Source organism: Pseudopodoces humilis, chromosome 11 (genome assembly GCF_049639895.1).
Source record: "Pseudopodoces humilis isolate 2021_Gansu_Grassland_sample_001 chromosome 11, ASM4963989v1, whole genome shotgun sequence".
In the NCBI taxonomy this organism is placed as follows: Eukaryota; Metazoa; Chordata; class Aves; order Passeriformes; family Paridae; genus Pseudopodoces; species Pseudopodoces humilis.
Window position 1 is genome coordinate 3,016,343 of NC_142210.1, and position 24,690 is coordinate 3,041,032.

At 44.9% G+C, this 24,690-nt stretch overlaps 2 protein-coding genes across 6 annotated transcripts in view; both read right to left on the reverse strand.

Annotated features, from left to right (window-relative positions):
• Positions 1-1,952, reverse strand: part of LOC102113586 (vesicle-associated membrane protein 2) — a 48,465-nt gene extending 46,513 nt beyond the window's left edge. Inside the window, exon 1 of the mRNA XM_014258369.2 lies at positions 1,846-1,952. Within this exon, the coding sequence (XP_014113844.1) occupies positions 1,846-1,847 (2 nt within the window). The 5' untranslated portion in view covers positions 1,848-1,952. The remainder of the gene's footprint in view (positions 1-1,845) is intronic.
• Positions 1,953-13,735: 11,783 nt separating this feature from the next.
• Positions 13,736-24,690, reverse strand: part of PIK3CB (phosphatidylinositol-4,5-bisphosphate 3-kinase catalytic subunit beta) — an 87,889-nt gene continuing 76,934 nt past the window's right edge. For all 5 annotated transcript variants that reach the window (XM_088060909.1, XM_088060910.1, XM_005529601.3 and 2 more), the window contains exons 18-24: positions 24,493-24,602; positions 24,110-24,188; positions 18,495-18,662; positions 17,935-18,058; positions 16,774-16,919; positions 15,846-15,978; positions 13,736-15,384 (exon numbers count right to left, since the gene is read on the reverse strand). In XM_088060909.1, the coding sequence (XP_087917035.1) occupies positions 15,247-15,384; positions 15,846-15,978; positions 16,774-16,919; positions 17,935-18,058; positions 18,495-18,662; positions 24,110-24,188; positions 24,493-24,602 (898 nt within the window). In that variant the 3' untranslated portion in view covers positions 13,736-15,246. The remainder of the gene's footprint in view (positions 15,385-15,845; positions 15,979-16,773; positions 16,920-17,934; positions 18,059-18,494; positions 18,663-24,109; positions 24,189-24,492; positions 24,603-24,690) is intronic.

A 24,690-nucleotide genomic window follows, 5' to 3' on the forward strand; every position in this document is an offset into this window, starting at 1 on the left:
TGCCAATGACAAGCTGCTTGTTTGTCTTGGTTTTCTTTCTATTATCAAACTGAAAGTCCATTTGGCCAAATTAGATAAAAACTGCTTTCCCGTTTTCCTCTATTTTTTGGTCAGAAGTCTGATGTAAAGCCCCTACAGAAGAAGCATGACCAAGTTATATCAGTATCGCCCTTTCTACTTCATGTACGGATGCTGCCATGAAAACCAACATACACTGAGACAGAAACACACACAGGTTATGTTAAACATTATCTGATTATTGCTTAGTGTCAGAACAGCTCAGATTGTATAAAACTGCATCAGCAAACTCATCTATTAATCATTGAAGAACAGCTCACATACAAATAAAAGTGTTTGATGTCATCATCTGGCTCAGTAGAAACACAGCTAGGCAACAGGAGCCTACAATGAACTGGCTTTAACTGGCAGACTTTGCTGTTTGCATGGGGAATCTTCTATTGGAAAGTGGTTTTTCTGACTCCCAAGACACTCCTTGCTTTGGAAAACATTCTGGACAACACGAACAAAAGCTTCTTGTCTGAGATACTATACAGGAAACGGCATTAAATACAAAGGCTAACATTTCAGAATATGTGATTTTAGACTCTATTTTGAGAATGCCTCCTGAAGAACAGTTGGTTATTGGAAATATTTTTGAAGTAATTTAATCACAGATTTCCAAGACAGTCTGCATTCCTCGTGTTCTCTGAATCAACCAAGCTCCAGTTCTTACAAGATCACCCAGTACCAGCACAAATGACTCTTTGTTTGTTTGAGACATCTTCTTAGGCTCTCCCTTAAGGGTCACTGGGAATGAGCAATGACTTGGGGAAACAGTAAAATGATGCATTCAGCTGCCTGAATCCTTTTGTGAATGAATGTGTCTGATCAATTCCTATTTACCCCAGCACACTTCTGGTTTCCGAATGGACTTTGGGGGTTTCATCACCGCCTGGCAGAGAATGTTAATGCTCCACGTGAAAACTTGGAATAGGTATTTAGAGAGATGGGAACAAGAAGGAGCAGATGGTATCAAGCAGTGCTGTCAGGAAGCCATTGGCACTGGAGAAGGTGAGGCTGGACTGATCAGACAGGCAGCGTCTGAGAGAGCATTTCACGAAGCACTGACAACAAGCAGGACCCGTTTGCTGTGGAGCAGCAGCGCTCAGTGACTCATGCTATTGAACAGCCCTGACTCGAACCTGTTGAGGATCTCGGCCCAGCCTTCCCTTCTCAGCACGAATCCCACTCGAAACGTGTCAGTAACCCCCTGGGCTGCCGGATAAACACCGAGAGAGCCCATCCGTGCGCTCGGGTGCCCGGCAGCGGCAGCAGCTCAGGCGGGCGGTGCTGCCGGAGTCCCCCGCCCTGGGAGCCGTGTCCATCCCCAGGGAGCCGTGTCCATCCCCTGGGAGCCGCGTCCATCCCCAGGGAGCCGTGTCCATCCCCTGGGAGCCCTGTCCATCCCCTGGGAGCCCTGTCCCTGCCCTGGGAGCCGCGTCCATCCCCTGGGAGCCTTGTCCATCCCTCGGCTGTGTCCCTGCCCCAGCCACCCCCCGGCCGTGCCCATCCCCTGGGAGCCTTGTCCATCCTCTGGGAGCTTTGTCCATCCTCTGGGAGCCGTGTCCCAGTCCCGGCCACCCCCCGGCCATCCCCCAGCCCCGGGAGCCGTGTCCCAGCCGTGTCCCAGCCCCGGGAGCCGTGTCCCAGCCCCGGGAGCCGTGTCCCAGCCGTGTCCCAGCCGTGTCCCAGCCGTGTCCCAGCCGTGTCCCCGGCCGGCGGACAGCGGCTCCCGTGGCTGGGGAGGCAGCCCGGGGTTCCCGCAGCGCTCCGGCCGGCACTCACATGGCGAGGGGCTGCGCTGCCTCCCTCTCCTGCAAAGATGGCTTTCGGCTCCGCTGCCAGCCGGCTCCTGCTGTTGTAGGCACTGTTGTTGGGAGAGGAGGGGTAGGCAGCGGCTACTGAGCATGCCTGCGCCTCGCATCACGGGCGGGGAGGCTCGGCCGGGCTCGCAGGAGCCGCTCCGCTCCCTCCCGGCAGCGGGAGCGCTCCCCAGGGCCGGGGCAGCGCCGGCTCCTCCCGCACCGAGCGCTGCCTGTGCCCGCACAGCGGCTCACTGCCGCCTGGGCCGCGGGTGAAAACCACTGCAGGCTTCCCTAAACACCTGCCTTCTGCCCCTCCTCGCTGGAAAGAAAGGAATTTAGAAAGGAAGAGAATGACGGAAGGTGCTGCCGTTCAATCGCTGCTGTTGTGGGTGAGGACTTGTGAATGGAAGCTCAGAGCACGGAGGAAATTCAGAGACAGACAGGCTGCCAGATGAAGCACTGATCGTGGAAGGGTTGTGTCTCAGATGAAGTACAGCCAGTGCTTCTGGCTTAGATGTCACCTCAACCTCAAGCCAGGCATCCAAGCTCACCTCCGTGAACATCAGCACTTCCCTGTGCCTCATCCTCCTGTGCAGGGCAGAGCTTACTCTGGAACAGCACATGTTCCTCCCTGTTCAAACCAAGGCCTTCCCATGCTCTCAACAGATGTGAAGGAATAAGAAAGTTTGGGTGGTTTTTCAAGAAGTGGCATTTAACCCCTTTCACTTGTAAAAAGATGCTTCACCTGTTGCTGTCTTCACAGATTTTCCGGGGGTGTCAGTGGCAGCCAGCACTGGCCATTCAAACTGGGCATTTGGGTAAGGCAAGCAGCTTTTCTAGGTGTCTGGACCTCAAATCTTGGGGTGCCTGTTGGGAATAAAGTGCAACAGTGTCACCAGATCAAATCTGTGTCTTCTGATGTAGAAATCCAAGAAAAGGTGAATTGCTCCTCAAAGCAACAGGCAAAGGCACCACTGGGGCTGAGCAAGGCACCAGTCCCAATTTCTCAACTTGTCATCAACCAGCTGAGTATTTCCATGCAGAAAGGATCCAGGGGATGTGACAGCACCCACAGCTCAGACATGAGGACACTGAGCTATTGCCCAAATCTGGGCTCAGATGTTATCACAGCCTGATTCAGGTGTAAGCCATGGGCTGTCAGCTCTGAAGGGATCCAGCTCCTTGGGAAATATGGAATCCTCAGAGTGACAGTCACAGGAGCCTCTCCCCTCTCTGCTGCCTGAGAGCTTGCTCACTGCATTTGAGACTCCTCACACCTCCTGCCTCTGGAGAGTGATTCTGTCTCTTGTGCTGGAGCCAATTATCTGCATGAATGAAGAAATGTCACTTCAGGCAGCACTTCCAACCTTCTTTTTTTCGCTCATATATCACACTCATAGGAGCCTGGCCCTGAGAAACTTTTCCTGATGGAAGTAGAAAACACTTCAAACTGTATTTTCTCTATGTAAAGATGGAGTTTTGATCACTTGGTACGCCCTGATGACAATCAGGAGATTCCCAACTACCTTCAAGCTTTATCCACCCACAGAGTACTTAGCACTTCTCATCTGGAACTCCTCAGTAACTCTTCCCTCCCGAGGACAGTGTACTTTTCAGATACCCTAGGCAAAGACACATTTATATCATATATTATATATATATATGATTATTTCTGTGATAGTTATATGAATATTTATGGGATAGCCCTACAGCACCTCCTGCTACCAGGGACATTCTCACCTTCATCCTCAAACCCAAGCCACATCTGAATGTTGAGAAAGCACCAAGTCATGCCTGGCTTGTGAGGTTAGGAGCTTCTGGGACAGAGAGACCTCTCCCCAGACCTTTCTGCCCTTCCTGTGGTCTCACTTCCAGTCATTGCTACAACTACATGCAGGGTGGAACTGATGTTCTGTACTACATCTGGTACTGATGCTAGGCCAAAGCTCACAAGACTCAAAAAAGCCCCCTGGAAGACTCCAAACCAAACATATTGAAATGTTTTATTATACAAACTTATTTTATTATACAAATTATCCAGAGCAAACAGCAGTGTTTGTGCTGACCCCATATTTATCCTGATTGAAGTGGAACAGGAAATACCCACACAGGATTGAAGGTCTTGAAATGGCAATCAGGAAAATCAGAAATCAGAATTTAGCAGAAGCATTCCACGACAGGGAAAACACCTCAGACCTTGTGAGCACAGTGCAGAATGAGCTGAAGCTACACCACATGGCCATGGCTTCCTGCAGAGTGGTACCACAGAGTTCTCAAAACCAAATTAAACAACATCATCGCACTGTAGCTGCTAAAAAAACAATTCCTTACCACCTAATGAAGGCATCACCATTGCAGTCCAAGAAGGCTCATGATCCTGAGGAAAATCCACAGCTAACCTGGGGGACATTTCCTTTAGCCCTACATTCCCTGGAGCTTGCAGACTGCCATTAGAGGCCACCTCAGCCTTTGGAGTTGGAAGAGATGCAGAGACACCCTGTGGTGGCAAAAATAATACGACCAGAATTAGTTCAAACAGCTTAAATTTCATTTAAGTCACACAACTGAATCAGAAAATCTGCATCCTGGAGACACAGAGAAATTGTTCCCCAGCTGCTGTCCAGGTACTTTCCTCCTTCCACACCTCCTTTCCCATCTTTTGCTCTGTCTGTTTGCTCTGCCACACAGATTTCCCCTCTTACTCTGTTTGGTACAATAATAACAGCAGGATCAGGGCTGGTGCAGTTGGAGGGATGGAGATGGAAACACTCCACTTTTGGAAAACAAGTTCCTGCACCCTCAGCCTGCCCCTCCTGGGTGTGGAGAACAATCATTCTGCTTTGTGAACTGTGGGTTTTTACCCCATCCATAATTTGTATTTTGTCCCTAAGCAAAATTTTGTGAAGGCAGTTTCAGAGCCACTGCTGAGGAGGTTCAAGAACAAAAGCCACCAACAACCATCATCGGTGGAGACCAATTCTGGCACCTGGAGTCTTGCAGGTGCTAGAGCTTGCTTAAAATTATCTAGGGACAGCCTGGAGCTACAACACTGAGGCTCCTGAAAATGTTATGTACTGCTGCTGCGTGATCTTCACCTGGGGGAAATGTATTTTCTCACAGATCTGCAAGTAGGATCCCCATTCAGAAGAGTCATCAGGTAGTCTATAGTTTATGGAGTGCCCATATAATAAATAGAGTAAATCTCAGGGCCAGCCACAGTAACACTGGTATCAGTTGTTTTGGCTCACAAAACAAAACACTATTGGTGCTAAATAAGAAAGGTGAGAGCAGTTAATTGGTTTATAGAAAGCAATGGTAATTAAGTTTCACAAGATTTAAGCAGAAAACAAAAGCAAGGCAAATAAATCAATTATTCAAATGCTGCATTTTCAGATCTTCTGATCTGGCAATGCATTTAAACAAAGTATAGGAGGAATTCCCCCACATGGCACTGGAGACTCAGCATTGCCAGACAAATTCATCTTTAACAGAGAAATTAAATACCATAAATGTCCAAAGTACAATTTTTCAAAAACTATTGTCTAAAAGAATTAAGAAAATATCTATTCCAAGTATCTTCTATCCTTTGTCACCAGGTTTTACATGTCTTTTTCAATGGCTTGTTTTCTTCTCTTGCCCTTTTAGACAAGTGGAATTGGTACAGGATGAGCCAGCCTTTGCAGCTCTGAGAAGCAAGGCTGCCTGCCCAGCTGCTGACTTTATTAGCCACAGGTGCTGTGTTCTGCAGAGCTTCACCTCAGCACCGCTGCCTGCCTAAAATGGGTCTTGAATTTGCAGATTATTTTGTCACAAATTAAAACCTCAAGCCTGTAACTGTAGGATGTGTCACTTACTTTCATTCACAACTTCTATTTATTCCTCCACAGCACATCAGTGCTTTAGTGATGGAAGTGTCACAGGTCAGTGAAGTGTTTGTAACTCCTTTCATAAATTGTCTTTTCTGCCATTTCTGTGAGAGATCCAGGTCCAGCTTACCTGGGTTCTGTTAAAACCCTGGGTGGCTCATTACCAAGCCTGAGTAGCAAGCTGTGATGTTCTGTGCTCCTCGAGGTATTTACAGCTCCTCTATTAATGTATTATACATTATTATATTATACATTATTACTATTAATATAATGTATTATACATTATTATATGATATGTTATTATTATTATTAATATCATGTATTATACACTATTATATCAATGTACTGATAGGTATATGCTAATGTATTTACATTAATATACATTAATGTGTATTAATGGAGAATTTTGGAAACTTTGCAGGTGTGGTCCTGCCAAGCATTTGCACAGTGAGGCCCAGTCCCTCCTGCCTCTGTGTGTCCCTTTGGTAAAAACAGGGTACAGGGAATTCTGCTTAAAAGCCTGGGAGGGGCTGAGGAGGGAGAAGAAGAGTAAAAGAAGTTAAAAGTGGTTGCCAATTTTGTTTTTAAGCCTACAAGCTTCGTGTGGTTTGTTTTAGGAGATTTATGGGAAATACTTGTAGCAGCGAGGAAGAAGAGGACAGAGGAGGGGGAGGACATGACCCTCCAAGTCAAGCAACCAAAAGTTAACACAATTAGCAAATATCAAACGTGGAGCAGAGGGACTAATTCGATCAGAGAGGCCAAAGGGATAATTCTTGGAGACAAAGCACCACAACGCGGAAATGCGGGCTAATCAACTGCTTTATCAAAAGAAAAAGGAAACAATTTCCAAGCCTTAATTAAAATCCCCAGTTGGTTCTTCATCTTCCCAGGAGTCTGTTTTTTGCCCAGCAGTGTTTGTTCCAGCTCACATTTATCTCACTGCTTCTGCTCCCTGCACAAAGCTGTTTCCTGGCTCCCCTCTCCTCCCGGTTCAAGGAACTCCTCAATCGCGAAAGAGAGCACGCAGAGGGAAATATTCATTATATTTAATGCCCAATCCTACTTTCCATAATTATCTGGACCAGAGCAAGACTATCCAGACTACTCCTTTGTGGCTGCAGGATTTTTCAGAGCAGGTATTTCCTTCGGCTGATGGACAGCGGCTGCTCGGTGATCTCGGCTGAGCTCCGGTGTGACCCGCACCGCTCACGTTTGTCCAGACTTCACCAGGCACAGCCCAGCAAAGCAGAGGCTCTCAAACACCAGCCAGCCTGCTCTAACCAGCTAAGCAGGTGCTGGTGATAGGACAGATAAAATGAGCTGGCACAGAGGAAAGAAGGAACTCACAGAAGAAGTCACAGGAGATGGAAAGCACGGCCGAAAAAAGCAAGAGCAGCTCCTCAAGAAGAGATTTTCTCGACTGAGCCTCTTCTCTGGGTCACCCAAGAATAAATTGTAAGTACATCCAAGATTATATTTTGCATACATTTTCAAACAAGAAATTTTGTATTTCCAGAGCAGCTTTGGAAGAGCCACACCTTGTTATCTCTGCTGGATTAACTGTTTCACAAACGAGGAAACAGAGGCTAATTAAACAACTTGAGCTAAAAACTATGAACACTGGCAGCACTAGAGATGAAATTAAGTGCTCCAAGTCTTGTGTGTCTGTGTGTTAATCTTTTATCCATCTCCCTGTGCTCCCAGCAAGAGATCAGCAGGGCCAGCATCTCTGTTTCTCCAGGTACAACACCAGCACTGCCACTGGGACAGCCCCACTGTTCCCAGCAGTAACTTTGCTGCAGATTTTGTTGCACCAGAGCTGTAACTCCAGGGTACAGTGGAAAGTGTAAATGCAGCAAAAATCACTGCCCAACAAAGTTTATCATAGTAAATTTCTTAAAATTCATAATTAATGCTTGTGTTCCTGCAATAGTGCTTTGATATTTACTCATTTCATTTAGGGGGAGAAAAAGGGAAACAAGACAAAAAGACTAAGTAATAATAACTATTCCTTTTTTAACCAAAGTAAGCAGAGGCCAAAATGATTTTGAGCTTGCTGCTTTGTGAATGCATTGCTTTTGAGTTACTGTAATCATTCTCACAGGATTTGAAATTCTCTCCTTGGGTCTTTCTCCCAGGTATTATTCTTCTTTAACATGAAGTAAACTGAGTGTATGCTAAGATCAGGAGCAGTTTCCAAAAAGTGTCTTTTCTCATCCAAGAGATGTTTTCCCTACAGATCTCCTAAAAGGAGTCTGTCTTTGGTAATTATCATGAAATTACCGTCTTAGCAGGAAGTGCACGCAAGTCTCCACAATTACTCAGCTAACTGCATTAGGCTTGATAGCCACAGCAGCTGCTTGCAGGCTCCACAGAAGATTCAAATACACGAGCAAGAAATGAACCTGAGAGCCAGACTTTTCCCTCAGAGTCATCTAACTGCAGCACAGCTGATACCAAGGGCTTGGTTTTGGGTTTTTTCTTGCTGCACTGTTGAGGAACTGGACTAGAAAACGTCAGACATCCAAGAAGTGAATTACTGCTGCAAATGTTTTCTGTTGTTCGTAATTTCACTGAAGAGTGCATTCAGGAGGCAGACAAATACTATTGAAACAGTAAAATCATGTTTTCTGAACATTATTTGTAAGTGATAAATACGAATTTTACCCAGTTTGAGTTAAAAGAAAAAAAATTAAAATGTAACAATAATCTAGTAACCTCCCATGGTACTCCCACCTTAATGGAGAGAGAGTCAGCCTTCAGACTTTACAGAAGGGCTGTGTATTGCAGTTCCCACCCCGTTAGCTGATGCCACTCTTTTATGGTTTTGTTTAAATGATGGAAATACTTTAATCATTCTGTGCTCTAAAACGAATGGCTTGTCACTGCCACCACAGCCCCAGACTCTCCTTTCTGCTCCATCCCTGCTTTTTCAGGTGGCCACACACGGCACCCAGAGTGTGTCACAGGTACAGCCTGTGGAAGTGTTCATGAACCACAAACTGCTGCCCTCATCCATCCTGGAGTGCACAGGCTGAGCTTGTCACCTCTGTGTGTGTGCCTGTTCCAGCTGTCACCTCTGTGTGTGTGCCTGTTCCAGCTGTCACCTCTGTGTGTGTGCCTGTTCCAGCTGTCACCTCTGTGTGTGTGCCTGTTCCAGCTGTCACCTCTCTGTGTGTGCCTGTTCCAGCTGTCACCTCTCTGTGTGTGCCTGTTCCAGCTGTCACCTTTCCATTCCCAGTTTGTCACCTCTCCATTCCCAGTTTGTCACCCCTCTCGGTGCCCTTGCAGCCCGCAGGGAAGGAGCCAGCTGTCCGAGGAGCAGCGCCGGTGTTCGCCCAGGAAAGGCTCCCCGGGCCCGCAGGGGGAGCCGTGCTCGCTGCGCCAGCTCGGGGCGCTGCGGGGCTCGGGCCAGATGTGTCCGAGCTGCGAGCTGCAGCTGTGCCGGCCCTGCGGGACCCTGCACTCGCAGCGCGGCTTCATCGCGCACAGCCTGCTCGATCACTACGATCCCCCGCCCTGCTGAGCTCTGCTGCGGGGATGGAGGCGCCGGGAGCCTCCGGAGCCCGAGCGCAGCCCAAAGCCGAGGCCGGGATCCAGCGGGAGGAGGATCCCGGCTCCAGCCACCGCAGCTCAGTCCGCTCCTTTAACCAGCAGAAACCCGGCAAACAGAGCTGTAACCCAAACATTTCTCAGCTGTTAAGGACAGGGAATTGCTTCAGAAATATTCTCCAGAGCTTTCCTTTTCCTCTCAAGGAAACAAAGATTATCCCATCGAGCTGCAAAGCGGGTGTGATTGTTACACGCAGAGCCACTTGCAGTGCCTTTGTTCGCTTCAGTGTTGCTTGTGGTCTGGAATATTAAACGTTTTATTTTTAAATTAACTACCTCGGAGATGCACCTTTATGGGGGAAAGGGGCTTCTAAAAGCTGTCCTGGCAACAAGGATTGCTGCTCACATCCCAATTCCCTCCAAGAATTTCCAAATTTTCAGAGGCGTTAACATCTCACTTGTCATCCTGCACCTTGCCTTAAAATGAGCAACAACAATCGCAACTCGTGAAGTATTTAAGGCTACTTTGAGTTCTTAAACTGCATTTTTAAACAGTTCTTCCAACAGCTCCAGCCATCAGGCCAAGGCTCTGGGGCAGGGGTGGGCGGCATTAAGGTCCAGGTATAAATAAAACTTTAGCACAGTGGAATCCCTAAGTACAGGTGAAAGGTGGAAGGAGCCTCAGACACAGATGATTCCAAGTCAGGCAGCAAACACCTTTTCCTGCCATGCCAATGGGCACAAATCTATGTGCAGGATTAATTCTTTGCTAGGGAACAGGCTAAACAGACACAGTCACCCACAGCCATTCATATTAAGGGTACTTTCATTTAGCCAAGCAGAAGAACACAGGCTGGGATGTTTGGACCTTTGTTTCATCTCTCCTTTTCCTAAATTCAAAAGTAACAAGTCCATAGGGAAAAGGACTCTCTGTCCTTCCCACTCCTCTTTTGGAGCTGTTCAATTTTTGTTCAAATGAATGTCTGGTAAGGTGGCTGGAATCCAGATTTTTTCCTATCCCTAGGGAATACTTGGGCTGAGCCATGACATCTATTCTCATGTTTTGTTTCCACCCTCCCAGGAAAAGCATTTCAACAGGAGGAATTCAGAGCCACATATACAACATTGCTGTGCTCCAGAGTATCTTGAACAATAGTGCTCAGCTCTATTGTGGAATATCAGACACCCAACGCTCCTCATGCAAGAGGCACAGAGACCATTTCAGAAACCAGACTGAGCTGCTGAAAGCTCCCAGGGCAAAGCCCATCAGGAATTTCACATAGGAGAAAGCCTTAGGCAGGATTCACACACTGGAACGAACCAGGTTCCTCCCTTCTGCCCACACTTCACTGGTTCTGCACACTGCCAGCAAGTGCCCAGGCTTCCTCCCCAAATGCAGCCAAAAATGAGATCTTATGAGCACCCTCGTGCTGCAAGGGCCTTAATCCCTCCAAAACCACATTTCCACGGTGCTTGATTGTCACTTCTGTTCATTTCTAAAAGCCAATCCCTCCAAAACCACATTTCCACAGTGCTTGATTGTCACTTCTGTTCACTTCTAAAAGCCAATCCCTCCAAAACCACATTTCCATAGTGCTTTATTGTCACTTCTGTTCATTTCTAAAAGCCAACCTGGTCCTGACAAACCATAATTAACCTTTCACATTTCTCTGCTATTCCTAAACTGGGACCCTTCACAGCTTTCCCAAGAGAAAGCCATACCACTGCTTGAAGAAATATAAATTCAACCCCATCCTCTTCATCAAGCAATCCAGAGGAGACTTCTCCAGACCATCACCTGAGGAAGAGCAGGGTGACAGACTGAAAGGATGAAGGACTAGCTCATCACAACAGCATTATTTTAAATTCTACAGTCCCATACTGTGAAATCAGCTCAAATAGGTCACACAAGGAAAGTTCTCTCAGCACCTGCCTGGGAGGATTTCCTGTGTGGCTTGCTGAAGGACACAAGCAGCTCCTCGTGGTTGTTTTTGGGCTGGAAAGGCAGCCAGGTCAGCAGCAGAGTGCAGAGCCAGCTGACTGAGGAGAGCAGCTCTCCCTTGTCCCCGCTGGATGCTGCTGGGCTGTCTGCAGGAGAGCTGGCAGCTCGGGCAGGGTGGATCAGAGTTCCTGAGCACCTCCAGTGAGGCCCAACAGCAGCAGGGCACTGGCCCCTCATAGGGCAGCACCTACTCACCCTTGTGCACCACAACAGCTCTGCTCCTTCAGCTCTTGCCAGACAAGGAATTTTTAAAATTATTATATCTTTGCAGAGGATTTCAGGCTTAGATTTTAAAGCTCAGACACATAATTGTGATGTCTGACTCAGACACATAATTACATTAATACACTGTATTGTGAAAGAGTAATAATAGAAATACTGATTACACATTTAAAAGATTTAGGCTTGAAACCATCCTACAGAATAAAGCCTGACATATCAATTATTAAGAGCCTCTACTATTTAATTATCTGATTTCAATAGCTCTGGGAGTTTAAAGAGGAATATTGGACTCTTTTATACTAAACACAGGAATGGGCTCTGTCCAAAGCATTTGCTGGAATGTGACTTGACAACCAACAACACCCCACTGCCAAAACATCCAACACAAGCGTGAGAGGGAAAGGAAGCAGCTCCACAGCTAAGGGGCAAATCCCTGGGAGCTCATTCCCTGGAAATCCAACACAGGACAGGCAGGAGTGTAAAAGCAGCACCGTTTGTCACAAAAGAAATGATTCAAGGTAGAACGCAAACCCATCAAGCAATCAGTAATAAACCAGAATAAATAAAGATCATTTATACACTGCATATACCAAATTTCAGATGTGATTTTTGAAACAGCCCAGGCAGCTTTCCCCTCTACCAGATACAATGAAAGCCTTGAGAGGGAAAAGTCATTTTTCCAGTGGACATATACAAAGAAAGATAATTAACATGACACCATGTGAACTGAACGTTCAACACAAAATCTTTGAATTCTCTTATTATAATCTATTTGATGACTTCTGAATTCAGAAACTGGTCTAAAATACATCCCAAATCAGTCCAAATTAACTTACCAATTTAGTATTAGAGCTGGATATTGGGAAGAAAGTACAAAAACAATCAATGGACTGATGTACCAAAATCAGAGAGAACCAAGTGTTCTCTTGAATGACAAACAGCAGAGGACACTCTCTCCTTCGACTTTTCACAAGGCACTTAATTAATTTATTTATTTGTTTGTTTTCTGAATGAAAGTCTGTATGCCACAGGCTGTACGTAGCAAGTATAACGAGGAAAGTGGTGATCTATTTACTAACACAATTCAGCAAACCAGGACTCTGCTCAAAACTTAACATGAAGATATATCACCAAATCAGCTTTGGTGACCTGGTAAATGCTGCTTGCTGCCAGGTTCAGCTCGGAGAGGTCAGCCTGGGAAGCATTCCTGTGAAATGGGATCTCTTCTCAGCTATTAAGATCAATTCACAGGAGGAAAATGCTTCATTGTCTTTGCTGCCATTCATGTTAATTAATTGCCAAGAATAAACATAGAGAAGGTAAAGACAACCAAACACACCACAGCCATTGAAGGGCTATTAACCAACACAAGCAGTGAGCAGAAGTAGCATTTCCTAATCACCTCTAAATATTCCTCAGGGAACAGAGGCAATGGGATTTTCTCACCATCTCAAGTACTTTTATAACCTGCATTAAAGTCGCATCCAAAATCCCCTGAACCACCCAAAAGCTCTTTGCTGAGTGCAGCAGCCTCGGTGGTGCTGGAAGCAGGGAAGGTGTTCCTGTGCCCCACCAGAGGGGAGAGCCTTGCAGCACCTGCTCGAGTTCCACACGAGGCCTGGGGTGGGACACGGACCCAGCTGCCCTCTGAGCGAGGGAAATAAGGGAAATGGAGATGCCACAGGGCTCCCTCCTGCCAGAGCCCACAGCAGCCCCAGGCAGCCAAGGGGCAGCTTCATCTCAGAGTCCTGCAACAGCCCAGCTCTCCCTCAACAAGAGCAGAGATGCCCAAGTGCTCTGTCTCACAGAAAAACAGAGCATTGACAGGAGCGGTTCCTTATGCAAATTCACATGCTGTGAATTACCTAAGGATGAGATTGCTTTTGTCAGAGCTGTCACCTGCAGCAGAGTTTACCTGGAACTTGCCTGCCATCTGCTATAGAAATAATAATGAAAATAAAAAAAGGACATGGCACACTTTAAATGCTAAGGTATTGTATATAAAAAAAAAACCAAAAACCCAAGCCTAAACTCAACAAAAGCAACCCACGTACCACTTGTTACCTGTAGAATATTCTAGAAGCAGAAGCCTTTTCAGACGGAAAAGCCCACAGGGTGAGGACAAGAAAATCAACACCCTACACAGAGCACCACCCTGACTCCAGGTAAGTTCCTAACCTCTAAAATAAACAAGGAAACCCCAAACCAACAAAAATAAAACTCTCAACAAAGTAAAACCAACTTTAATTAAATTCCTACATCATCCAACATTTCTATGCAGAACAAGTGTTTAGTCAAAAAGTAAATATATATGTTTAATTCTCTTCCAAATGTCCACAAGAATCAAGAGTTACCAGTGTTCCTCAGAGAACAAGCAGTAGTTAAACCTCTCTTTGTTGATGTTCAGGAACAGTTTGTCACATCTTTTAACCAGCAGTTCCCTATTGCACATAACGAATTTGCTCTCCATTTCAGCACCTAAAAGCCTGGTACCTCACTAAATAAATTAAAACAAATCCAGTTTCTTCAGCAACCATCTTCAACATATATATCTTGGTAAAGCAACATGACTGCAAGCTTTTAATAAATACAGAGAGATCAGTGACTGCATTGGTGTTCTGTGGAATGACCTTTGCCCATAAACTCTTGCTTCTCCAACCAGCTGGGGTTTTTGGTATGTATGCTCTAAAAAATCACTTTGTGTAGTATATTTAATGAAAACATCCCTTACACAGGTCAGTGCATTTTGCAGGGAAGGACTGATCTGAGACAGGAACTTCAGTGTAAGGCTGGAAGGAGCTTCTTGCAGGAACCAAACCAAATTGTGCCTCTCTGGGAGCTGAAGGTAAAGCCCCAGAGGCTGAGTGGGAGAGTGTAATCGGTGAGGGAGTCTCAGGCACGTTTGGAATTGGCCTAACCTTCCTCATTCTGAAGGGTTTCTTTTGTGTGCTAAGTCAGAGGAACAAAATTGTGCAACCTGAACATCTGGATGCTGCATCACATCTGCACATCTGCACACAGACAAGGAGGTCTCCCCCACCCTTCCTTGGGCAGCAGCACAGACATGAAGCAGCTCCCTGCAGTACAGTGATACCATGGCTGCTATTTACAGTAAAATTAATGCATCTGTGCCAGCAGGGCAGAGGTCATAAGAAAAATATACACAATATGCTCATCTTTTAGCCAGATTAGGAGATATATATATATAAAAAAAATTTACTCTTCAAGTCCTAACTTTAAACAAAGAACAGTTCTGTCAGAGGTCTTCAAACCTCCTGAGGATATGTTAGAGCACATTACCCTAATGTATAAAAACAAATATTTACACCTCCATAAAGTACCAAAGAATTTTTAAAAATGCCTAGTAGCTGTCAGCGTGCAAAGTCAGCAGGAACTGATTATCCAGGATGTTCACTAACTGTAGAGACAGTCTTGGAATCAAGCATTCAGAAGCAGAGTGCAAAAGACATGGGAGTTATTTCAGTCTGTTTGTTTTCACTGTCGCGTGACAGTGTTTCTTGTTTTGGATCAGTTCATAGAATCACAGAATGTGCTGAGTTGGAAGGAACCCATCAGGATCAGAGTCCAACTGCTAGCCCTGTGTGGGGCTGCCCAAGAACCACCCTGTGCCTGAGAGCGTTGTCCCAGCGCTTCCTGAAGTTTTGTTGGTCCGTATGAAACTCTTTACAAACACTGATCAAGGTAACCTTCAGCTTAGTGCAAATGCCACAATCTCCTAGGACCTGTAATCTTTTCTGACAGTGTGAGCCATCCAGTTCACTTTAGTAGTCCAACTTTCCCGCAGAGCTTCATCAAACTTTTGCTTGAACTGTTTTAGTGCTTCTTCCTCACTCTTCCCTAGGGCAAGGGAGTCCTAAAGCAACAGAGAAACAAGGACTGTTAGGAACTTTAAAAAGCACAGTTAAAGCCTCCTTCACCTTTCAACACAAGTCATGGTGTGTTTTGCTCTCCTTTGATGCTTTTTTGCTTACTACTCATTGAGCAATGCATCAGTTGGGTTAAATCATGCATCTTCCTGGCTTTAAAGATAAAACTGGAAGAGAATGAAGCAAATCATTTTCACCTTTCCATGTCTATGCTTGTGCATGAGCCAGGATGTAAAATGCCCCTGAGGTGACTCCATTTAAGATGCATGGATCCTGAACTCATCCTTTGAGTACCAAGACTGACTACAGACCTTGTTCTATGGAGCTTTGAGAATTGTGGGGAAATCTTGACAGAAACGGAAAACAACTAAAATGTATTAATCTTGGAATCAAAAATTCACATTCTGGAAAATTGCTGAGTCCTGCTGAGCTGTAGCTCCTACTTTACCTTGAGATACTGGATGTCCTTGACAGAGGTGAGCTCTGGCAGCCCTGCAGTCAGCATCAGTGCAAAGAGGGTAATAAATAGGTTGCCGTGCTTGCGCAGGATCAGGTAGGCTTCCTCACAGTACTGCCGGAACCTGCGGGAGCCAGGCAGTGCAGGGAGCACAACAGGGACAGTTACACACATGGAAATGGCTGCAACCAGAATCTGTTACCTGCTCTGACAAATGCACACTGTGGAATGCTGCACGGAGGGCAGGAGCCTGCAGAACCCCCAGTGTGCTCTCACAAACACAGCCCATGTCTCCCCAGCGAGCCCTCAGTATGAAACACCACCAGCTGCTCTTCAGAAAGAACAAAAGTGCCAGAGGTCACAGTCCCACTTTCCCTGAGAATTTGTCAGGTAAAATGCCCTGATGATCCTATAGGGTGAGATACAGTGGAAAAGCTAAAGCTCTGTTGCAGCCCCTCTAATATCTGTCATTTCTAATTCCTTCCATGGTCAAAACTGAACCAGCTGCCAGGGCTGGCAGATCATGAGCACCTGGCTCCTCATGGCCAAGCATCCAAGCAAGGCCAGCGTGGCCTTGTGAGGGCAGCACAATGAACATGCCCTGATGGACAGGAGGGAACCTGTTCCTAAGGGCAGTCCTCATCTTGCTTGAACAAGAGAGCCCAGAGCTGCTGCAGGCAGAGCTGAACCCGGCAGAACCTGCCACCTCCTGCTGTGGGAGACAGAAGCAACTGCAGAGCTGCCGCTTCTGGTTCTGAAGTAATCTGTGACATCCCAGCTCAGGGAGAGCAGCAGACAGCCCTGTAAATGTGTGATGGCACACTTCCACACAAGTGCAAATGAACAAACCAACCCCAGGTATGTTGTGGTATGCTGGAAATTATCATCTCAATTACAAATAGATCAAAGTAACACTCACCGGCCAAATTTTTCAGTGTTCCCTGTTTTTCCTTGTTGAATAACATGAATGAAATCATAGGTGAGTATGAAAGGTACCCGTTCCCTTTTAATTCCAAACTTGGACTTAAAGTTTCCAAGAATATGCCCAAAATCTATGTGAAACAGCTAAAAAAAAAACAACAAAAAAACAAGTGAAAAATAATTTCTCCAGCAAAAACTGTCACTTTTCTAATATCTCTACAGGATGATGATATCAAGAACAGTTAACTCCTAATATGACTCTTCAAAACTCTTTGGGAGTATTTGGTTCTAAAACACTTCAAGATTTAAAATAACATCCATGCACTTCTGAATGACCACTGCAGCAAAAGATTCACTCAGGTTTAAGGTGCTGCTGCCACAAGACATCTTGGTGGCAGTACCAGACAAAAATGAGCCCAAGGATGAGCCCACAAGGCTCAACATCATCACATCCAAGGCCTTCCCACACAAGGACAGAGGCAGACGTAGCAGAGCTGGGTTAATCTGAAGGACCCTGTGGTAGTTCCCTGTGTTAGAATCAAGGATAAGGACACTCCAGATTTCTTCCAGGAGTTACAACCTTAAGAGAATGCTGCAAATGTCTGTAAAACTCTCAATTTTATAACCCTTGCTGGTTTTCTAGGCAGAATAAGTTCAATTTAATCAGACAAGTTACATTACAGAATAACAATTAAGAAAACACATGTCTAGGAGCTCCCCCAGGTTCTGAGTGCACAACATTGTGCTGGGGCTGAGTTCCACTCTGAGCATTTCTGCAGGGCTGAGCTGCACAGACTCACTCCAGAGCCACACTGCTCCAAAATGGAATTAATGGATTTTTAAGGACGGTCTTTTGCAAGATACCCTTAGACCACTTTTATTCAGTGAATATGAACCATTAGAAGGCCTCCTGGATGTTCTGTAGAAGCTCTGCAGAACAGCCTCTGTCCATACAGAACTGCTGATGGACCAGGATTTGCTCTTTGCATCACATTTCCTTTCCTTGAACCTCTCTCCAAGCCTCAGTGAACCACAGACATCAGTTCTAACCATGTGTGGCTTTCCTTTCACCAAGGCACTAAAGACATTACATGTTCTCAAGAGAACTCTTGTATAGCAAAGACACCAAAGGCATTCTGCCTACAGAAGGGATTTTTACCTGCCCATTTTTCCTGACCATGATATTGTCGCTGTGTCTGTCACCAATTCCCAGCACATACGTAGCTACACAGTAGCCAGCACAGGACAGAGTAAATTCTTCAATGGCTCGATCCAAGTCCTCTCTGCAACCACAGAGAAAATTGTAATAGTGCATTAGTATTGGTGTATTAGTATTGGAATTCATACCTTGGCCTCAAAAAGGATTTTTGCTTGTTTAAACCAGAAGTCCATCAGGATGTTGTAAAACCAGAAATACTTGAGAAACACCCTGCAAAGGTAGCTATGGAGAACAAGCAATATGGAAGGCAACATCAAGGCATGAGACACATGTAGTATTCTTGGGTTTGCTTGTGCTGCCAAATTGAATATAACTTACTCAACAGCACACAGCCAAAATGCTGCAAACACCAGGCCCAAGGGTAACATGAATCTCAGGCAGAATTTGACATGCTAGAAAAACAATTAGCAAGAAACTACGCCTTCCTCAACACTGAAAGAGAAATTTCAGAGGAATTTTGTAGCTTATACTGTAGCTGAGAGAATAACTGTAGAAATTACCCTAAATTGTATTCCTTCAGCCAGTTCAAGAGCGCATCCTTGTTGAAGGCAGCAGCTGCAGCAACGTTGCTGCTGTTTAACTGAATGTCAGCAATGGTTTCTGAACTAGAAACAGCCTCAATGAGGCCAGAGTGATCTCCAGTTGCTAAACAGCCATAGGGCAATATCCTGCAACGAAACACAGAATCATGTCAGAACCTCAAACAGCAAAATGTTTCTTTAGTGTTTACTCAGTTTTTGGAGATATGGCTGAATACTCACTTGAACAGTAACATCTCAAAGGTTAACACACAGGAATTTTTTCTAAAGGTGAAAAACCAGCAATACATTTAAAACATCCATTTAAAACATCCGTTTTTCCTATTCTGTACATAGATGTAAAAGAGAGACATTTTTAAAAACCTAACTTTTCCTTTTTACTAGAACCCAGTTTCTTGTAATTTCCCAGGACAAGCCACAGAGGGAGCCCTGTGCCTGCATTTGTGAATTCCTGCCTGCACAGACCCTGACCCACTCCAGTTCATTCCCCATAAATTATTGCTGGAAATGCAAAAGAGGATCTTATCCTTTTCCACCTTCTTCCTACGTCAAAGGAAAATGCTAGAAATCCTTCTAAATATTAACATAAAGAATGTTTTCCAGCTCTTACTAAACTGAAGCATAGAAACCCAATGGAACACAGGAATACATCTCTTAACTGGCTTGGTGTCTCAGAACACAGCTGTGTATTCACACACCAGTGAAAATACCTCTTACCATGTCACTGCATTGCAGTGAGACACAGTTAAAGACGGAAATCAAAGAGAGATGTGTACAAATAGGTAAGTGTATTCTTTTCCAGTACATTTCCTCCCTCCAGATACTTAAAAAGCTGATCAGAATGGCAATGCCCCATGAGATGGGAGCTCAGCATGTGCAATGGAAACTTACAGCAAACTTTTCAAAGGCAATGCATCACAAATTGAGGTGTCTGCTCTTATGCCAGGCAGCTCAGGCCAAGAATATTATCTCAATTGTGGTCATGGTCCTTGGGTAAGAGAATGGATACCAACAAAAATCTACACTGCAGCACACAAGGTTTACATCAGCACTCACTGACTTACAGAGCTGTATAAAACAATTGCAGGACATTAAAATGGATGTGTGTGCCTTCAGACATACATACATACATAGATACACATATAAAGGAGGAATACTGCTGGTGAAGCTGTCTTTAGTATTGATATATAAAACTATATATATATATATATATATATACACATTTTAATGTAAGATATTAAGTTTAATATATTAAGTTTAATATAAGATATTAAGTTTGATTGCTAGAAACCATAACCACATCTCTTAACTGACACAGACTATTATGCCAAGCCATGGAAGAAATAAAATCCCGTACAAAATTACAGACAACTTTTTTGCCTGACAGCTATCAGGGAACTGAGCAGTTTCTCCACCAAAGGGATAACACAACTGAAGTGGTGCAAGTAGTGATGCCTTGGGGTGGCCCCCCAGAGCAGGGGCTGGGAGTTAAGCAGAGTTAAGAGAATACAGTGGGTGTTTATTGAAGGCCTTCAACAGGCACACCTTGGGCAGTCAGAAACCTCCCAGAGGCTGCACCCAAGCTGGAAGATGGTCACAAGTTTCTCAGACAATTACAAGTTTGGTCCATTTCCATCTCAGGGGTTAATGCTCCAATTACAGCTGCAGCTAATGAAGTCATTTACCCTCAGTTTGTTCCCCCAATTCACTTTTGTTTATTCTTTCAGGGCCTGAGGCTGTGGGGTGTCCTTGGCTCTCAGGCCTGGAAGGGTTGTTCTGCCTGACCAAAGTGTGAAGAGAGCTCACTAACACTGTGTGTGGAGCTCAGAGTTATGCACTAATGCACTACAGGATCTGAAAAACAGAAAAGCTGAAATCCTAAGGCATCAGAAGCAGTAACAATATAGGCTGGGGTTCTTCCCTACTGGCAACAAAGTGCACTGAAAACCAGATTCAACAGGGTATTTCAAGAGCACTCAACTTCAAAACAGCAGCAGAAGTGCAGGATCACAACGTTCCTCCCGCTTCTGTGCTGAGCCCTGCCCAGCTCCAGCCCTCTCCAGGAGCAGGAGGGTGGCTGGGGTTGCCCCTGGGCACAGGGAAGCTCTGCCCATGCTTATCACCACCCCACAAATGGGAGCCAAAGCTGGCCAGGTTAAAGTGCACGCTGGCCTCCTTCCACGGCGCTGCAGCCCAGCCTGCTCGCGGCTGAGCCGGGCACACAGCCAACATCTTCCTCTTCAAAAGCAAGCCATGATGAAAGCCTCCAGCCCCTGGAGGGCTCTGTGCTTACAACTGCAGGAAAAAACATCCTTGTCAGAGAGACAGTTTGACAGGAGTCAAGTTAGGGACAAATCCTCTGGGCCCTTTCCATCTCATCCTGGTCTTTCTGACTTCAGCATCTGTCAGCAGGATATGCTCCCTGCTTTTTAAAGCCTGCAAAAACCATGGACAGATCAATACTGAAATCCTGGGTAGGACAGAAAATTCTCTTCACTCCTTTAAAACTGTTCTTTATTTCAAGTGTTTAAATCACCAAAGCAGTGCCCTTCCAAACACACAAAATACTGGTGATTTATCAACACATTCTCTGTAACTTCAGGTCCAATAGTTTAAAAATGTTGACATGTTTATGAGTAGTAACAAATACATTTTTCAGTATCTGTGTGAACTCTGATTTCACTCATACACAGCCATTAACCTCAGATCTCACACACATAAGGGAGATGAAAATGAAAACCTACTATAGACAGGCACTGAAACAAAAAAGTGTTTTGGAGAATGTCCTGCATCTGGTCAAAAATTAACCAAGTATTAAATACTTTTATGACAATTTACCACAGCAAAAGTGACCTGGCATAGATCAAACTCCTCAAATTCATGATTTTCTGTTGCTGTTATTTTACTCATTTCTCCATTAACACAACTTTGATGCTATAACAGAGGCAAAGCAGCCCAAACACTTTCTGACACAAGGATTTTCCTGAGAGGTGCAGCACCACAGATCCCACAGCATTCTTGGGAATACAGATGTTGTGCTCCTCTGCTGTGATGTGTATTTGTAATAGGCCACCTATTTCCTGCTCAGTGCTCAAGTACGAGTTTGTCTTCAAAATTAAGGTGTGGGGATTAACTAAAAAATATACTTTTTGCTTTGTTCATTTCTCTCTGCTACTTGGATGATGTTTGAGGTGAACTGACCCTTAGAGGCAGACTCCTCTAAGTGTCAGTGTTTGTCTGGGTGCTGGTCCTGTTCTGGGGAGCAGATCCATCCCACACCCCAGGAGAACTCAGCATGAAGGACCTACAGGAGCACATGGTGCCATCCTCCTGCACACAGGTGTCCCCTCTGATACACCCCTGCCCTGTTTGTCACCCACAAAACAAATTAGTTGGCAATTAAACAAACAAAAGATTTCTCCTCCTTCAGCTCCCAAAATCAATCTCTATTTGGTGTTCCTCTCTAGAGCTGAGAAATCCCACTGGGAATATCATGCTTGCTTTAGACACAGACTGAGCTAAGGTTTCATTTTCAATCACTGCTAGAGAACTGAGTGTGGATTGCAGCTCAATTAGAAGGCAACTGATCCTGTCCCCAGCTCAGTGGTGCAATGGCTGCATTTGATCCATGCCTCATGGAAGATGGACAATCTGCTCATGGCAAAACATGACAGATGTGGGAGGAGAGGCAGCAGCAAGAGCTGCTCTGACACTGCTGGCACAAGTGACAAGCCCTGCTTTCACTTGGATGGAGTTACTAGACTCTCTGCAGTGGAAAAAAGTTGAAAAGTGCAAAATCCATTGTGCATCCAGGAATGGAAATAATTTAAGGGAAACTAAGGATGATGCAGGGCAAGAAGCAAAGACTGCACTCATTGTTATGGGCACAGGACAGTATTTTTCAGGAAAGCAGCCCTTTGGTACTACTTTTTCAGCTGAGACTACGCCTCTACCCCAGGCAAAAACTAACCACTGAGTCCTGACTCATGAACATGGCAAAGAACTCACTCCACCATTGCTGGCTCACAGATTCTGGAGCTGTCTCTTCTTGAGAGATGCAGGCTATGAACACTGAGATGCCAAAGTCTCACCCTTGTGGCTGTGCCCTCATGCTCTGGGTGTTCAGAGTGCTATTTTGTCCAATTCTGCTCCCAAGGAAGGTCATTTCAGAGCCTTCTCCTGGCAAGTGCCTGATTGATCTCTTTGACAGACACTAAACTGTAACCCTGCCTCAATTGCAGGATTTTATTTCATAATGGCAACTATGACAGAATGAATGGAAGGAAGATGCTCCCAGTTAAGCAAACAAATTGCAGAGGCCAAATATAGAACTTCAATTCTCACGAGGAACTTCCCCTTTCTACTTTTTTTTCTTTGCTGAGTTTTAAGAAAAATCTTGGACATCAGAGCTACTTTTTGGTTTTCCTTTGTTGCTTTTAAAAAAAATGCCTTAGTCAGGAAAAGCATATTTGATGACTCTAATCACTATTCCTGTTTGCTAGGCACAGTGTGTGGCCCAGGCTGGAACCACAAACAACTTATGGGAAGGCAGCTACTGAGGAATGCCTCAGCTGGGATTCCACAGCTGCCAGAGGCTGTCCTTGCCCCCAAATGCTGGATCAGCCTCCTCACAGTCAATTTATAATGACATAAATAGCCTAAGGTTTCTTCAAGTCAGTGTTCAACTTCACACACACTCAACCATCTCATTACAAATGTACCTTTCCAGAAACAATTTGTAATTCACATTCCCACCTTTCCTTAAGCATTCTAACTGACAAGTTGATAGTTTTACTCACCTGTGCTGATATTATGTGTCTTATGTAGCTCCCACTACTATACTTGAACCATAAAAAAATTTGAAAATAGCTCCAAGAATCTAAATGAAGTATTTCAGGCAATACTTAAATATAAATACTTCTAGATTCATAAACAACACTTAAACACAGAGGATTACAGCTCTTGCACAAGCATTCAAAATTTAAATTATGGCTAAAACCAGTTTCTAATAATGTGACACCCAGTACTTCCATTAGGACTACTTCCCTAAGCTGAAACCTGAATTTGTGAATTATATTACCTAAAACTGGTTCATAAATTTGGGTGGAAAAGTTTCCCATACACTAGAGGTTTGTGTGATAACACTGAGCAATGACTGACACTGTTGCTCTTAGGAACACTCCAGTATTTGTTCAAAGAAGTCATGTTTACCTTATCAAGCATATGAAAATAAGAAAGCTGCTTTGCAAGAAACTTTGGAAGATGCAAAGGTATTTCTGGTTGGAAAAACACATTCTGGCATCCAAACAGTGTTTTGCCAACAAGAGAAAGTGACTTCAGAGTTGCAGGTGTTCCCAGTGCTGGTGTGAGCAGCAATGAGAGCTCTGCTCACAGCTGGAAGGAGAGGAGGTAACGCTTCCCACAGCCTGCTTGCCCTGGCTGTGACAACTGAAACCTCTGGGCACCCAGACAGATGTGTAGAAAGGGGACAGTGGGGAAGGTGCTAAAAACAGGAAAACTTTATTTCTAAAAGTAGACTCTCCATCCAAACAAACCAGCCCTGGGGAGATCCTTACCGGAGATCCAGGCCAGCCTCTTTCCACAGAATGTCCATCAAGCGCAGAATCTGGAGCGTCAACATGTCCTGCCGGAGATCTGCAATGAAAGGTGACACCACTGCTTCCATTCCTCACACACTTCCTCTAGCTTCCAAGGCCTTCAGAAAAGGTGATCTAAAAATACTCACCCAGCCTAAGGGTTAAAGTGGTATTAATCATAATTACATTGTCCTGACTGGCAGTGTCTGTGCTTTAAAACTCAAACAGAAGATGCTTAATTTGCTTACTGATGTCAGAGAAACCCATGTTTACATTACGACAAAACAGAATAATACAGCTCAAGCACAAACATGCCAATGAAGAAAGAAAAGGAAAAATTGAAAGTTTCTAGCATTGCTTACCATCACCATTCTTAAAGATGATCCCTACAAGATCTCCTCCAAACATTTTGTTGTTGTACACTATCCAGAGCGGCTTCATTTTAGAATCCATGTATCTACACTTCTCAACACTAGAAGAAAACATGCCAGAAGTTTTAGTCAAATAGAAATAATTCACCTGAAAAGATCTAAACATGGTTCAGAACATAAGAGAATATT